Source organism: Bemisia tabaci, chromosome 4 (genome assembly GCF_918797505.1).
Source record: "Bemisia tabaci chromosome 4, PGI_BMITA_v3".
Taxonomy (NCBI): Eukaryota; Metazoa; Arthropoda; class Insecta; order Hemiptera; family Aleyrodidae; genus Bemisia; species Bemisia tabaci.
This window is the reverse complement of record NC_092796.1, coordinates 11,157,078-11,175,186: the sequence shown is the minus strand read 5'-3', so window position 1 is coordinate 11,175,186 and position 18,109 is coordinate 11,157,078. Positions and strand designations below refer to the sequence as shown.

The window sequence follows — 18,109 nt, the reverse complement described above, 5'->3', positions numbered from 1 at the left end:
ACATAAATTCCACCCTCGGGTCCGTAGGCTTCAAGCTGGTGAGAATCCTGGCATTTTAGCGCAGAAACAGCGTACGACGACTCCTTACGGAACGTGGGCGATAGACATAAATTCCACAGTCAGAGGAAGGAATGCAGGGAGCCGCGCCGGACTGTGGAATGTCACTGATAGACATAAATTCCACCCTCGGGTCCGTATGGCTTCCAACGGTGAGAATCCTGGCATTTTAGCGCAGAAACAGCGTACGACGACTCCTTACGGAACGTGGGCGATAGACATAAATTCCACAGTCATTGGAGAGGAATGCAGGGAGACGGCGCCGGACTTTGGAATGTCACTGATAGACTTAAATTCCGCCCTCGGGTCCGTAAAGCTTCAAGCCGTGAGAACACTGACATTTTACCGCAGAAACAGCGTACGACGACTCCATACGGAACGTCGGCGATAGACATAAATTCCACAGTCAGAGGGAAGGAATGCAGGGGGCCGGCGCCGGACTGTGGAATGTCACTGATAGACATAAATTCCACCCTCGGGCCCGTATGGCTTCAAGCGGTGAGAATCCTGGCATTTTAACGTAGAAACAGCGTACGACGACTCCTTACGGAACGTCGGCGATAGACATAAATTCCACAGTCAGAGGGAAGGAATGCAGGGAGCCGGCGCCGGACTGTGGAATGTCACTGATAGACATAAATTCCACCCTCGGGTCCGTATGGCTTCCAAGCGGTGAGAATCCTGGCATTTTAGCGCAGAAACAGCGTACGACGACTCCATACGGAACGTCGGCGATGACATAAATTCCACAGCCAGAGGAAGGAATGCAGGGAGCCAGCGCCGGACTGTGGAATGTCACTGATAGAATAAATTCCACCCTCGGGTCCGGATAGCTTCCAACGGTGAGAATCCTGGCATTTTAGCGCAGAAACAGCGTACGACGACTCCTTACGGAACGTGGGCGATAGACATAAATTCCACAGTCAGAGGGAAGGAATGCAGGGAGCCGGCGCCGGACTGTGGAATGTCACTGATAGACATAAATTCCACCCTCGGGTCCGTAAGGCTTCAAGCGGTGAGAATCCTGGCATTTTAGCGCAGAAACAGCGTACGACGACTCCTTACGGAACGTGGGCGATAGACATAAATTCCACAGTCAGAGGGAAGGAATGCAGGGAGCCGGCGCCGGACTGTGGAATGTCACTGATAGACATAAATTCCACCCTCGGGTCCGTACGGCTTCAAGCGGTGAGAATCCTGGCATTTTACCGCAGAAACAGCGTACGACGACTCCTTACGGAACGTGGGCGATAGACATAAATTCCACAGTCAGTGAGAAGGAATGCAGGGAGCCGGCGCCGGACTTTGGAATGTCACTGATAGACATAAATTCCACCCTCGGGTCCGTATGGCTTCAAGCTGTGAGAATCTGGCATTTTACCGCAGAAACAGCGTACGACGACTCCTTACGGAACGTGGGCGATAGACATAAATTCCACAGTCAGAGGGAAGGAATGCAGGGAGCCGGCGCCGGACTGTGGAATGTCACTGATAGACATAAATTCCACCACGGGTCCGTAAGGCTTCAAGCCGTGAGAATCTGGCATTTTAGCGCAGAAACAGCGTACGACGACTCCTTACGGAACGTCGGCGATGATCATAAATTCCACAGTCAGAGGGAAGGAATGCAGGGAGCCGAAGCCGGACTCTGGAATGTCACTGATAGACATAAATTCCACCCTCGGGTCCGTATCGTTTCCAACGGTGAGAATCCTGGCATTTTACCGCAGAAACAGCGTATGACGACTCCTTACGGAACGTGGGCGATAGACATAAATTCCACAGTCAGACGGAAGGAATGCAGGGAGCCGGCGCCGGACTGTGGAATGTCACTGATAGACATAAATTCCACCCTCGGGTCCGTATGGCTTCGAACGGTGAGAATCCTGGCATTTTAGCGCAGTAACAGCGCACGACGACTCCTTACGGAACGTGGGCGATAGACATAAATTCCACAGTCAGAGGGAAGGAATGCAGGGGGCCGGCGCCGGACCGTGGAATGTCACTGATAGCCATAAATTCCACCCTCGGGTCCGTATGGCTTCAAGTGGTCAGAATCCTGGCATTTTACCGCAGAAACAGCGTACGACGACTCCTTACGGAACGTTGGCGATAGACATAAATTCCACAGTCAGAGGGAAGGAATGCAGGGAGCCGGCGCCGGACTGTGGAATGTCACTGATAGACATAAATTCCACCCTCGGGTCCGTATGGCTTCAAGCGGTGAGAATCCTGGCATTTTAGCGCAGAAACAGCGTACGACGACTCCTTACGGAACGTCGGCGATAGACATAAATTCCACAGTCAGAGGAGAGGAATGCAGGGAGCCGGCGCCGGACTTTGGAATGTCACTGATAGACATTAAATTCCACCCTCGGGTCCGTAAGGCTTCAAGCCGTGAGAATCCTGGCATTTTACCGCAGAAACAGCGTACGACGACTCCTTACGGAACGTCGGCGATAGACATAAATTCCACAGTCAGAGGGAAGGAATGCAGGGAGCCGGCGCCGGACTGTGGAATGTCACTGATAGACATAAATTCCACCCTCGGGCCCGTATGGCATCAAGCGGTGAGATTCCTGGCATTTTACCGTAGAAACAGCGTACGACGACTCCTTACGGAACGTGGGCGATAGACATAAATTCCACAGTCAGAGGGAAGGAAGTCAGGGAGCCGGCGCCGGACTGCGGAATGTCACTGATAGACATAAATTCCACCCTCGGGTCTGTAAGGCTTCAAGCCGTGAGAATCCTGGCATTTTAGCGCAGAAACAGCGTACGACGACTCCTTACGGAACGTGGGCGATAGACATAAATTCCACAGTCAGAGGAAGGAATGCAGGGAGCCGGCGCCGGACTGTGGAATGTCACTGATAGACATAAATTCCACCCTCGGGTCCGTAAGGCTCCAAGCGGTGAGAATCTGGCATTTTACCGCAGAAACAGCGTACGACGACTCCTTACGGAACGTCGGCGATAGACATAAATTCCACAGTCAGAGGGAAGGAATGCAGGGAGCCGAGCGCCGGACTGTGGAATGTCACTGATAGACATAAATTCCACCCTCGGGTCCGGATAGCTTCAAGCGGTGAGAATCCTGGCATTTTAGCGCAGAAACAGCGTACGACGACTCCTTACGGAACGACAGCGATAGACATAACTTCCGCAGTCAGACTGAAGGAATGCAGGGAGCCGGCGCAGGACTGTGGAATGTCACTGATAGACATAAAATCCACCCTCGGGTCCGTAAGGCTTCAAGCCGTGAGAATCCTGGCATTTTAGCGCAGAAACAGCGCACGACGACTCCTTACGGAACGTGGGCGATAGACATAAATTCCACAATCATTGGAGAGGAATGCAGGGAGCCGGCGCCGGACTGTGGAATGTCACTGATAGACATAAATTCCGACCCTCGGGTCCGTAAGGCTTCAAGCGGTGAGAATTCTGGCATTTTGACGCAGAAACAGCGTACGACGACTCCTTACGGAACGTCGGCGATAGACATAAATTCCACAGTCCAGAGGGAAGGAATGCAGGGAGCCGGCGCCGGACTGTGGAATGTCACTGATAGACATTAATTCCACCCTCGGGTCCGTAAGGCTTCAAGCCGTGAGAATCCTGGCATTTTACGCAGAAACAGCGTACGACGACTCCTTACGGAACGTCGGCGATAGACATAAATTCCACAGTCAGAAGGAAGGGAATGCAGGGAGCCGGCGCCGGACTTTGGAATGTCTCTGATAGACATAAATTCCACCCTCGGGTCCGTAAGGCTCCAAGCCGTAAGTATACTGACATTTTACCGCAGAAACAGCGTACGACGACTCCATACGGAACGTCGGCGATGGACATAAATTCCACAGCAGAGGGAAGGAATGCAGGGAGCCGGCGCCGGACTGTGGAATGTCACTGATAGAATAAATTCCACCCTCGGGTCCGGATAGCTTCCAACGGTGAGAATCCTGGCATTTTAGCGCAGAAACAGCGTACGGCGACTCCTTACGGAACGACAGCGATAGACATAACTTCCGCAGTCAGACGGAAGGAATGCAGGGAGCCGGCGCAGGACTGTGGAATGTCACTGATAGACATAAATTCCACCCTCGGGTCCGTAATGCTTCAACCGGTGAGAATCCTGGCATTTCAGCGCAGAAACAGCGTACGACGACTCCTTACGGAACGTCGGCGATAGACATAAATTCCACAGGCAGGTGAAAGGAATGCAGGGAGCCGGGGACGGACTGTGGAATGTCACTGATAGACATAAATTCCACCCTCGGGTCCGTAATGCTTCAACCGGTGAGAATCCTGGCATTTCAGCGCAGAAACAGCGTACGACGACTCCTTACGGAACGTCGGCGAAAGACATAAATTCCACAGTCAGAGGGAAGGAATGCAGGGAGCCGGCGCCGGACTGTGGAATGTCACTGATAGACATAAATTCCACCCTCGGGTCCGTAAGGCTTCAAGCGGTGAGAATCCTGGCATTTTACGCAGAAACAGCGTACGACGACTCCTTACGGAACGTCGGCGATAGACGTAAATTCCACAGCCAGAGGGAAGGAATGCAGGGAGCCGGCGCCGGACGTTGGAATGTAACTGATAGACATTATTTCCACCAACGGGTCCGTAAGGCTTCAGGCCGTGAGAATCGTGGCATTTTAGCGCAGAAACAGCGTACGACGACTCCTTACGGAACGTCGGCGATAGACATAAATTCCACAGTCAGAGAGAAGGAAATCAGGGAGCCGGCGCCGGACTGCGGAATGTCACTGATAGACATAAATTCCACCCTTGGGTCCGTAGGCTACAAGCTGTGAGAATCCTGGCATTTTACCGCAGAAACAGCGTATGACGACTCCTTACGGTAAGTCGGCGATAGACATAAATTCCACAGTGAGAGGGAAGGAATGCAGGGGGCCGGCGCCGGACTGTGGAATGTCACTGATAGACATAAATTCCACCCTCGGGTCCGTATGGCTTCAAGCGGTGAGAATCCTGGCATTTTACCGCAGAAACAGCGTACGACGACTCCTTACGGAACGTTGGGGATAGACATAAATTCCACAGTCAGAGGGAAGGGATGCAGGGAGCCGACGCCGGACTGTGGAATGTCACTCATAGACATAAATTCCACCCTTGGGTCCGTAGGCTTAAGCTGTGAGAATCCTGGCATTTTAGCGCAGAAACAGTGTTCGACGACTCCTTACGGAACGTGGGCGATAGACATAAATTCCACAGTCATCGGAGAGGAATGCAGGGAGACTGCACCGGACTTTGGAATGTCACTGATAGACATACATTCCACCCTCGGGTCCGTTGGGCTTCCAACGGTGAGAATCCTGGCATTTTAGCGCAGAAACAGCGTACAACGACTCCTTACGGAACGTGGGCGTTCGACATAAATTCCACAGTCATTGGAGTGGAATGCAGGGAGACGGCGCCGGACTTTGGAATGTCACTGATAGACTTAAATTCCGCCCTCGGGTCCGGAAAGCTTCAAGCCGTGAGATCACTGACATTTTACCGCAGAAACGGCGTACGACGACTCCATACGGAACGTCGGCGATAGACATAAATTCCACAGTCAGGGGGAAGGAATGCAGGGAGCTGTCGCCGGACTGTGGAATGTCACTGATAGACATAAATTCCACCCTCGGGTCCGTATGGCTTCAAGCTGTTAGAATCCTGGCATTTTAACGTAGAAACAGCGTACGACGACTCCTTACGGAACGTCGGCGATAAACATAAATTCCACAGTCAGAGGGAAGGGATGCAGGGAGCCGACGCCGGACTTTGAAATGTCACTGATAGACATAAATTCCACCCTCGGGTCCGTATGGTTTCCAACGGTGAGAATCCTGCTATTTTACCGCAGAAACAGCGTACGACGACTCCATACGGAACGTCGGCGATGAACATAAATTCCACAGCCGGAGGTAAGGAATGCAGGGAGCCGGCGCCGGACTGTGGAATGTCACTGATAGAATAAATTCCACCCTCGGGTCCGGATAGCTTCCAATGGTGAGAATCCTGGCATTTTAGCGCAGAAACAGCGTACGGCGACTCCTTACGGAACGTCGGCGATAGACATAAATTCCACAGTCACAGGGAAGGAATGCAGGGAGCCGGCGCCGGAGTGTGGATTGCCACTGATAGAATAAATTGCACCCTCGTGCCCGTAAGGCTTCAAGCGGTCAGAATCCTGGCATTTTACCGCAGAAACAGCGTACGACGACTCCTTACGGAACGTGGGCGATAGACATAAATTCCACAGTCAGAGGGAAGGAATGCAGGGAGCCGGCACCGGACTGTGGAATGTCACTGATAGACATAAATTCCACCCTCGGGTCCGTATGGCTTCAAGCTGTTAGAATCCTGGCATTTTAACGTAGAAACAGCGTACGACGACTCCTTACGGAACGTCGGCGATAGACATAAATTCCACAGTCAGAGGGAAGGAATGCAGGGAGCCGGCGCCGGACTGTGGAATGTCACTGATAGACATAAATTCCAGCCTCGGGTCCGTATGGCTTCGAACGGTGAGAATCCTGGCATTTTAGCGCAGAAACAGCGCATGACGACTCCTTACGGAACGTGGGCGATAGACATAAATTCCACAGTCAGAGGGAAGGAATGCAGGGAGCCGGCGCCGGACTGTGGAATGTCACTGATAGACATAAATTCCACCAACGGGTCCGTAAGGCTTCAAGCCGTGAGAATCGTGGCATTTTAGCGCAGAAACAGCGTACGACGACTCCTTACGGAACGTCGGCGATAGACATAAATTCCATAGTCAGAGGGAAGGAATGCAGGGAGGCTCCCTGCATTCCTTCCCTCTGACTTTTGAATTTATGTCCATCAATTATCAAAGACAATATATAAAGATCGATACAAAGATCGATGTTTCGAAGGGTGGGATAACCCTACCTATCCTGTTTTATCCTTATCTTTACGGTTACACACTGATTATTCTCCTTTCCTCAAACTTCCTCCATTTAACTCAATTAATATAAATGTCGTTCCCCATCCAGTTTTATCCATGTCTATCATATTTTATATCGAACTATATATCGAGGATGGATAGACATTACCCTGTTTTATCACTATCTACCCTGTTTAATTCCTATCCACCCCGTTTCACACTGATTATCACTCTTTTCATAAAATTTCCATTTTATATCCCGGTGAATATCAATAAATTCCGTCGTATCCCTGTCTTTCCTGCTTTATATCGAACGATATATCGAAGATCTATATACAATACAATATTTTATCCCTACGAATGAAACCCCAAAATATGATGGTAGGGGTGCAAGGCATGGCACAAGAAAAAATAATATAAATAAAATTAGTTTGGGGGGGGGGGGGGGGCTACGGGAGTTAGAAAAATGATCTGGGAGGGGAGGGGTAGAATAAATGCTGGCAAAAAATTAGAACTAACCTGGCAAAGATTTAAAAAAAAAAGGAAGTTTAAAATCTGTTGACTTGGCCGAGAAATGGAAAATAAAACATCAGCTGATAGCAAGCAAAGGTAATCAAGGAAACCAAGGAATGGAACTTTCATAAAAACAGTTTAGTGGAAAACAGCGTAAGTAGGGCACTTACGTTAATTACCGTTTATAAATAAACGGTAAATGCGATTTAACCGAAAATCTATACAGTTCTTCATCAGATCAAAATGGACAAAATTACAAAATTTGAGACAGCTAACGTAAATCTAACGATAGTTATCGTGAACGAAAGAATTGCTGACATATAGATCCGGTAACTATTATAGGTAGATAGATCCGGTAACTATTATACATAGGTGGGATGGGATGGGATACGCCACTGAAAAATTGAGCTGCTATATGTACCAATATAGCTCCGCCAATTGCCCTAATCGTGGATCGAAAAACTATAAGAAAGGTGCTTATCGCATGATAGTCATGAATAGAGGTCCAAGAACTACTTTCTGAAGCGTAAACACTTTTCTGTGAAATTTTCACCTTTTCGTTGACACAAACGCGCTTCATCATCCCCCTCTTTCATTCTCTATGTGTAACTATACCTTAGAAGCGATGGTCGGTTCGATTTTTACACATACTCACTCTTTATAGACTCTTGAGAGACCTTTAAACATATTTCTTCCTTTTCAAAACGACTGTTGATTTGGAAATACCATAGCATATCTCGGGCAAAAATGACCTTAATTTATCTCGAAATTCAAAAATAAGAAACATCTGAAGTGTAAACGCGATACAACTGTTCGCGCAAGATGGATGTCCACATTCCATATGAAAAAATTAAGACGCGATGGCGTGAGTCGTAAACTCACATTGATCTCCTCTATGGTATTGGTTCGAGGCACCATCACGAATAAGACAAACGAAAACAAACACAATATGGAAATACAGCGAGGGGAAGGATGCGCGTTTACGACGGCGCAGAGATACAACTATTCGTACTCGATGGACGTCCGTGCTGCATCTAAAAAATTGAAGGCGCGATGACGCGAAGCGTGAGCTCTCAATGCTCTGCTATAAGCTGTCACTGAGGTGTCGCTCAGATTCGGGAGAAAAGTTAAAAAAGAGGCCCGAACACATCTCTCCTCCCTTTGGCTGTGTTGATACTAGTTCTTTCTACTGTTTTCAGGTTCTTGTGTGATTTTTTTTTTTAGGATGGATTTGCAGACCCAAATCTTATAAGCTTATGTAAACCGCAGCACTGGATCTGTTCTTTTGGAAATAATGGTGCTTGGATGCGTTTAGTGGCTTTAATTTTTCATGTTTTTTTTTTTTTTTTAAATATTAGTAGTCTGTCGGTTACCTACTTCAATACGTTCAATTTTGCAATTTTTACTCTATACAATTAATAAACTTTGAATCTGAAAATAGCGTAAACTGATATGCGCTGCTTTGCCAAAATTTTCTGAACCCCTCTCCACGGGGGGGGGGGGGGGGGAGGTGCCCTACCAGGAAAATGGAAATATCACATGACGCCCCTTTAACCAGCCAAAGGGTCTACGCCCTCAGATGCGAGCCAGTCCGACCCTGTTTTCAACGGCTTCATCCCAGTCCGAGAATGAAAGGTACCTAGGTACCTAAAAGATCGATAATGAATTATTAAAATAATTCCCAGAATTGTCTACCGCATACTTTGTGACGTCGTTCATTGGAGATGGATTGGAGATTTGATAGAGCTCGTTTATTATTCAGATTACTTTTCCCGTTTTATTAATGTAACTATTCCCTACCCCACGCACACAGCAAGAGAGAAAAAGTATTCTGAAGCGGGCTTTAGTGAAAGCATTGCCTATGATTTAGATATAGATATAGTTCGCTCTAAAAAATATTCGTCCGGCGTAAAAATCAAACTTTTCGAAAGAAGTAAATTAAGTGACAGAATATCCAACCTCGTGCGTGCCCTGTTCGGTTTCGTATGTCTCCGTTTGGGGAAAAAAAAAAAAAAAAAAAAAAAAAAAAAAAAAAAAAAAAAAAACATGAGAATTTTTGTTCATAAGCTGAGGTGTTTCAACTTATATTTTGGCACTGTTCCACCTTTGTGGCAATTTCGTAAAGTGGCTGTAGACATAAAAGGGAGGCAAAGGAACAAGCTGAATAACCTCGTCAAGTCGATGAATAGAATGATGTCATACCGAATGAGTATGATACCTGACTATATATAAATATCGACGGTGGAAGGTAGGGTAGGTATGTTTTGACTTCGGATTTAAAGTTTATGACCAAAAACAATAACTTTTGGTTCTAAGTACGCTGCTCTTTTTCCCTAAATCCCCATTTTCTGGAGTTACCTACGGGGCATTTTGGGGCATTTGGTTGGCAGCAGATCTCAATTGGAGACTGTCTCGGCGTCAAAATGGAGATGTTGCATGATGTGTGATGAATTTGCGATTTGACTATCGATTCATATGTAAAAGTTCGCAAGAAACACGATGGTGCCACCAGGGCCGGATTTACCGACTTGCCGCCCGTGGGCCGCCTGTATTTTACCGCCCCCGTCCTTATCATTCGTTTTGAACTATCAATAAAAACCATTAAGTGAACGTGCCGAAGGGAGAGGGGTGCATTAGACGCGTTCCTTCTTGTTGGAAACATTATTATTGCGAAAACCCTGTCAACACTACTAGCCAAAGTTCACAGAACTTTGCGTAAAAGTTAAGTTCCGTATACCTATCTCTGTCTGGACGAGGCCGCTTCCATTTAAAGAAATGAACGAAAAAATTATGAAAGAACAAACATAAATGTTATTTAATAATTTTAACCTCCGCCGCCGCGCCGCGCTGACCGCAATGGGTTTGGCGCAATGCGTGAAGTATTCCCACAGTCTTGTAGGCGCCATGCGTTTCACGCCAACCGCTGCTGACCGCACTGTGTTTGACGCAATGCGTGAAGTATTCATGCAGTCTTGTAGGCGCTGATATGTGTTAGGCCTTGTTTCCACAGGATGTTTTACGGGCTTTGTCCCTGGGAAAAATCCCACTTACGAAGTTGGGAAAAATCCCACTTACGAAGTTGGGAAAAATATTGAGTGAATCAATACCTACTTTTCCCAGTACCAAGTATGGTCCTTGTACCCCTAGGACCCACTATTAAGAGAGGAAGAAGAAGTGTAAACGAATTGTGCAATATTTTATTCATTACTGCATTGTTAATGTTTGTTTAGTTAAAATAATATGTCTGATTGTCAATTGAGTGTAAGTATTATTTTAATCCCGGTAAAATACTCGACTTTAAGTAATTTATCTTCTCGCGCAAACTAGTCGCAGGACTGTATGAGCCCCGTCCCGTGGAGACGGTATAACTCGGAAAAATCCCAGAAGTTTCATTCCTGCGATTCGAACTTTGGACAAATCCCATGAAAACGTCCTGTGGAGACAAGGCCTTACATGCCGACCGCCGCGCCAAGGTTTTCTCCTTTTCATCTCGTCCTCGTCATCATGTGCCACATGACTCCTGTTGACCCAAAATTATGGGGACCACACCAGAGACCACGGCCCCCCGTAAAGGGGCTTTGGAGAAAAGAAGCGATTTAAAATATCGTGATAATAATAAAACACATCCCAAAAAATGTTTCAAATGTATTCAATTAATATGTATTTTCATATTCTGTTACAATAAATAATGTGTGCATAAAAGATTGATATTAATAGAATCAGTCTGCTTGCGCGCAACCCGCACCAGACGCGTCAATTCAAACTTCGCGCTACTCGAGGTCCTTCTTACGTCATCAACATGGCGCCGAAATAGGTTTTGGTTGGTTTTGGTCTTCCCTCAAGTCTTGGTGTGGTGACTGGTGATTGGTGATTGTTACACGGTTATTTATTGATAATAGATAGTGATAGATCATTCTGGCTTGCAGGCCAAAGTCATTGAAGTAATAATTTACATTTTAAAGCTTCACCAGAGTGTAAGGTAAGTCTATCTCTCAAATAACTATCCTTTACATTTATTCAGTTAACGGTCAAATACTTCTATTGACAATTCTATTTCATTCCTTGCATCATTAGCAAGGTCATTTGGTCATCTTAGGTTAGGACATTCAGACGATTTTTTCGGGGATAAAAATCTTATCCGACAATCTTCATAGTATTTTAGTTTTGATTGCGAATGCAGACTATAGACTTCACGAAGCTACTGTCCATGGAGCGTATGGCATTGAAAGCACATACCTACGGTGAAACCGCAAGAATGCATATCTTGGTTGCGGTGCTCTGAGACCTCCGCTAATTTTTTTTATTAAAAGGAGACCAAACCAACACCATGGCTCGAAGTTGTCGTAGAATATTCTTTGTTAAGAGAAGAAGAATCACGTAAATTTAAAAAAAAACAAACAACGCTCTGTAGTTTTCCAAGAAGAGAATACAGTATGACAAGAAGTCTGCATCCAGTGTTAGAAGCTCACATTTGAGTTTCAGGATCTATGTTACCCATCAAGCTCGAATTTTTGGGGGCCTAACTGACTCTTTTCCTTCATATCTTAACGAATTTAGGGAAAAGTTTGACTCAAAATGTTTTATTAACAGAACTTGTAGCTGCAGCTTGGGGAAGAGAAAAGCTCCGATAATCGCAAAACAGAAAAATTAGGTTTTTTTTGGGGGGAGGAGCAATTTTTAGGGGCCATGTTGGCGCGGAGCCATCACTTTTAGGCACCATGACCGACTTCTTAGGCGCGTTCTAACCTGTGAGTTTCGAAGACCGGCTGCAATACCGCAAACTGAGACACCCAATTTTGCAGTTTAACCATCCAAATGCCTTCACGCATGACTGCAATTGAAAAGCATGTGCTGATTAATTCCAGTTCATCAATGACTTCTACAATTTTTGTGCTAAAGTAAATGCACCCCAATTCTGGTGCATGATGTTCTTCAAAGTGGGGATATTCATTTTGTCTAACTAGTTTTCAGCTCAGTTGAATCTGGTTCAGCAAAATCAAAAGTGAGGTTATCAATTCAATTCAATTCTTTATTAGGCAAAAAAAGACAGATATCAACTGCCTCCTCCTGAGTTTCTTTTAGTTTCCACGGAGTTTCAAAAAAAGCTTACCCTTCACAGGTAAAGCTTCTCATGTTGGTGGCTATCATAGCTTATACAAGGATGGAAATCGTTCAAGTGAATCTAAGCCATGAACAGCTACCTGTTTCCAATTGAATTCTTAAACCTACAATCAGTAATCCTTACCTCTTAAGTAAACATCACTTACTAGAAACAGCACAGTTGCACACATTAACTTTTAAAGTGAGATTAAAGAACTGCCAGCTTGATTTTTCCATTCAGTTTCAATACTGATAAGCAAGCTGATAGATTGTTAATCTTATGCCGAAACTGAGGATTGTTAATCTTATGCTGAAACTGAATCAAGATGTTCAGTTAGATATTCTCCATGAAGTTTCAGAATGTAGGAGTCAAGTGATATTTTTGTAGACTTGACAAAAATGCATTTAAAACTGAAATATAACGCAGTAGGTATTGATTTAACTTTCAATTCATTCTTAGAGGTGAAAAACTGAGCACCATTGATTACCCTTTTTCATATGCATAATCCGATTCTAGTTTCACTCAAAATGACAAATATCCCAAGCCTCTCAAGGAAGTCACTCACCTTCATTTAGGGGTACAGATAGTTGGCCTCCTCAGTAATTTTCTGCATTAAGCTGGATTTTAGCAAAAAGGTCATCACTAGGCTCTGAGCAGGATTTTATCGAAATGTTTTATTATTTTCGGAGGTGTGCTAAAGTTATATTAATTCTCAAAAGTTGAAAAGCATAAAACCCTCAGGAGAAAACAAACTCTCAGCGTCCACAACTTTTAGGACACTTCTGCAATTTAGTCTCGACCACACAGTCAAAAACAATTTGCATCCCTAACTTCATCCATTACATCCCTAAATTCAAAACAACTTTAGAAATTAACTTACTATGGTTTGATCATATGAGCATATGATCATAGAGGTAGACTCGAGTTTCAATTATTGTCGCATTGATCTTCTATTAGAGCACAGGGGTAAAATGGTGGTTCTGCCTCTTCATTTGTACATATTTCTGCCAAACAGAACTATGTGCATAATGTCTTAAGCCGTACAATGCATAACTTCTTATAGGTCTCAGGGCTCATGTCTTAATATACATAGTTCCGTTTGGCAGAAATATGTCCACTTGGTACCCTCAATATTTGTTCTTGTATGCATTTTGTGAGTTTTGGATCTAACAAAAAAAAAATTTTAGCCCAAATTTAGGCAAATCCTCAGAAAGGGTTGCTTGCAGTTAGTTTTCATTTGTCTACATTTCTACAAGATAACTAAGTAAGTACTTAGCCAATAAAAGGATCTAGATTGTCTGCTTGAAGTCTTGTATTTTAATCAATTATTTACTTTTAAACATGTAAGTGTCTTCTGCCGTAATCAGTATTTTACTCTCTTTTTCCCCGCAGCAAAAATCACGATGAGCAAAATCTTAGCTTCTAGAGCTTTTCAAGCCATGCGAACAATGCAGCCAGTTCGTCTTAGTCACAACATTGATTTTGAAATTGGCCCTCACCTTCTGACAAGACCCAAACCAAAAATGCCTAAAGGTAATACCTTTTAAATTCAAAGAGATAACAGAGTCCTCTGCTAACACATATTCGGTCCTTTATGACTTTAAAATTACAATTTCACTGATAGATTGTTCAAATCATCATGTGGAAAAAACTAAATATGTATCCTCTTTTTCCATCTATTTTTTCTCATTTTACCTCAAAGTACAATTTCAAATTAGCTTCATCATCAGTTTGAATTAGATGGGAGAATTGTGTGTCTCTCAGATTGCCAAGATATCTATAATTCACTGATACCTCACAGTGCTGACTAAATTTTATCAAAATAAAGGTAGCTTATTCACTTTTGTCCTCCACCAGATATCTTCTCTTTGTAAGGGAATAAGAGAATCCTGGAACAAACACCTGGTACCTGCTGGGAGTGATATAGTCACTCTCATGCAATGAAATGGTATACGCACACTTCTTGCATACTTATGTTTGTAATGAAAATCTAATTTGAACCAGAAATAAGTAGAAACTCCCTAAAATAGAGACAAAAGTATCTTTATAGAATCCACTCTCCTGATATAACTTGCATTTCAAAGTCTTGGAGGACATAATGCCTTTGAGGTTCTATTATCACAAATCTTTGTCACTGAAACCTAGATTCCTTATTCATGACAGAACCTAAGAAATGCGTATCTCCGTTCATAACATTTTAGATTTCTTTCTTTCATTAAAAAAAAAAAAAAAAAAAAAAAAAAACATCCTAAGTAGCATTTTTCAACGTAAAAATTGATATAATGTATCAATTTATAGGTATAAAGTTGTAAAAAATATTGCAATAATATAGCTATAAAGTAGCAATTCTCAGTCAACATTTGGACGATTTTTCCCGATTTCGTCAGGTCAGATCGATAAAAAAAATCTATACTTAATAGCAATGTCATTGCTATTTGTGGCGGTGCCAAATGGTTTTAGGAAAATTGAGGAATTTATCAGTCTACCCTAATTTTTACAACGTTGCAGAATCCATTCGAAAATCCGATCTTGCCGGAATTGACAGGAAATTCATGATTCAATCATCCAGCACCCTTTAAATTCTTCTGTCCGAGGCGGGATTAGAACGCGCAACCTTCGGATTACTGCCGTGCGCCGCCTTTACCGTTTGAGCTAGCCAGGCTACCTGTCGGGTGCCTCACTTTTCACACATTATATAGCTCCGACATGAAACGAAACCCTTACCGGCGCATTTGCATGAAATAAAAAATTCAAAGAATTAAAAGTAACAAAAACAGAAACGAAATAAAAGGAGGAAAGAAAGGCATGAAAGAAGTAAAATTAAATTTCCCAGAACTTGGTTAAAAGCATAGACGATATTTATTTTGATTGACTGGAAATTCAAACCTTTTAAAAAAGCATTGAAATTTTTAAAGTTTCAGATTTATCGAGTTTGAGCTATTTCGAGAAGACTAAATTGAGGAAAAATGGTTGTTTCATCAAATTGTTGCGATACATTCCTGCATTCATGCTAGAGATTTGAAAACAAGTTACGGAAAGGAACACGCGGGAGTTTTTCATCATACTTAATAGCAAGATTATTGCGATAATTTTTGCGCCTTGCAATTAGCAGATTGGCAACAGGTGACACAACCAATAATCGGAATTTATTGCTACATCATAGCAACAATATAGCAATAATTTCCGCGCCTTCAAATGAGGGAGTAGGCAATACGCATGGCAAATATAATATAGCAACATTCCTACGATTTTATGTTCATCTATAGGTATCCTTGCTACTTGGGATGGTAATATTTCAAAACATCTCAATCAAATTACCTGCTTTCAATTCTCAATGAAACCTTGTCCCACCAACTCTGAAGCATATTTTTCAAGTACAGTGAGAAATTGAGAAAGTATTTAAAAAAGGAAGCTGAGAGGATTTTTACTCCCCTCTCTTACCTTTCCACTTATACAGGCCTTTCCCTGAAAAAACATGTACTAAGGTGTTGAATTTTCCACTGTATCCAATGGTCCCTAGTTTCTCAAGGAACAGTGGTTTTTTAACATCTCTTTCCAATTTATTAAAACGCTAAGAAATATTATTTCAACTGTAGTTGGTAGGTTAAAAAATCTACCAGTTTTACAAGATGACAAGATCATGACGATCATGATAGTAAGAAATACCTATCTTTTTAAACATTCCACGAAGCAGAATAATCTACCCTTATTGTTTCTTTTTGAGCTTGAACTGTATGGTGGAAAAAAAGTTACATCCAAGACTTTTAAAATCCCACCCTTTCTCACTTATGTATTTGAAAAATAATCTCCTTGTTTTATTGTTGTTCTCAGGCTGGGATAAAATCGAAAAAAGGCGTGAAATTTTCCAACTAGATGATGGTGTCCCAACCTTCCTTAAAATGGGCTTCTGGGATAATATTCTATACAGACTTACAGCTTGCGCGGTCGTAGGAGGGAATGTTTGGTCGTTTTACACTTTGTACCAGTTTGCGAATATGCCTTAGGTATTTTACTAGCTTAACTTTAAGCACTTGAGTTGCTTTTGTATAGTCTCCCCATCAACATGTTCGCAGCAGAAGTAAGGACTCCCTTCATTGAAATTTATGCTGTATTGCTGAACCACCCTATCTGTGCATTTAAATTCAGTCCTCTTCTCTGTTTTAGTATTCAGCTGAATTGCATAACTTTAATTTGGCACAGACTTTGAAATATCCGAATTGAAATTTATCTGATGTCTCACTTTTTGTTATCGTTAATCTCAATAGAATTAAAAAATCAATTCCTGTTTTTTTCTCTTTTCATTTTTTTCCCCTTTCTCATCTAAATATGCTGTTGTTATTTTTAAGAGGCATCAGATAGAGTCTTATTTTATTTTTTACAGGCAGCACAGTTCACAGAACTTGGCAGCTTCAAATCATCCTGCAAAATATGTAAATTTATCATGCTCATTGCATTTTGCAAAAAGGAACCAAGTGCATTCCAATGTTGCCAGGATTTTGCAACTTGCATACTCTGCATTATAATTACTGACATAATATATATAATCAAATTTACCAAGGTCATATTCATTTTGAATTTTTAGTTTATTTAGAGTATAGATAAAACTTGTTTAGATGCTCAGTTTATATTTGCAAGGCAAAGAAAGTTGCACAATCTTTTTAGGGACACTGGAAAGCTCTTGGTTACTGTTTGCAAAATGCAATCCTGTTAGTAGTCATGGGTGATTTCACAATAACAGGAACAGCTAAAATGTGCAACGCCTTAAAAATAAAAGGGTACCAATTTTAACCAAATTTCATTACTTCATTCTGTAACAAAATACAATCCTTTCCAACAAATTACAACAGTCATTGTATTTTGTTGGAAAGGAATTGGTACCTAGGTCTAGAATTGAATGGACGTTCAATTCTAGACCTACCAATAATACCTAGGCTTACCGATACATGTGCTGAAGGGTCATATGGAAACGCACTCACACATACAAAATATCACTTGATAGTCATAAAAATCCCCATTTAAACACTGCAAAACACCAACTGCGTTCGATATATATGAAGATTTTTTCGAGATTTTTACATTGGTCAAACGGTGGAGTGATTGGAAAGTTATCTACAGTTGATCACCGGAAGAACAAAATTGGAACTCACTTTGGACTTTTTTTTTTTTTTTTTTTTTAAAGCAAACAAGTAAAGACCACATGGTAACTCATATTATTTTACTGATGAATTCCTCATGCCCATATATTCACAGCTTGCTTTGCTCCTATGAGGAGCATTCCTCTGAAGTTTGGAATTAATAATACTGTGTTCAGTAAAACCCATTACTTTTTCATTGAAGTTAAAAAAAAAAAAAATAAAATCAATTTTTTCTCCTGAATAACTACTTAGGTACTTACCCAAAAAGAAACCAGGGTGGTTTCTGATGAGGGTAACTAAAATCTCTTGGACCGTGATTAAATTTTTGGGTAGGTATCTGAGTATTACAAAGTAATGTGATGAATAGGAGCAAAATGT

At 42.9% G+C, this 18,109-nt stretch overlaps 1 protein-coding gene across 1 annotated transcript; it reads left to right on the top strand.

The window, feature by feature from the left end:
* The first annotated feature begins 11,316 nt into the window (after positions 1-11,316).
* LOC109033528 (cytochrome c oxidase subunit 7A1, mitochondrial) lies at positions 11,317-16,883 on the top strand. The gene is made up of 3 exons (XM_019046194.2): positions 11,317-11,474; positions 13,989-14,129; positions 16,428-16,883. The coding sequence occupies exons 2-3, from the start codon at positions 14,000-14,002 to the stop codon at positions 16,598-16,600; spliced, it is 303 nt and encodes a 100-aa protein (XP_018901739.2). The 5' UTR covers positions 11,317-11,474; positions 13,989-13,999; the 3' UTR covers positions 16,601-16,883.
* Positions 16,884-18,109: the final 1,226 nt, after the last annotated feature.

Bases quoted from the DNA above. Each gene is read 5' to 3' on its own strand.
- LOC109033528 (XM_019046194.2), top strand. From the start codon at position 14,000: ATGAGCAAAATCTTAGCTTCTAGAGCTTTTCAAGCCATGCGAACAATG. The intron at 14,130-16,427 runs GTAATACCTTTT...TGTTGTTCTCAG, and splicing joins CAAACCAAAAATGCCTAAAG to GCTGGGATAAAATCGAAAAA.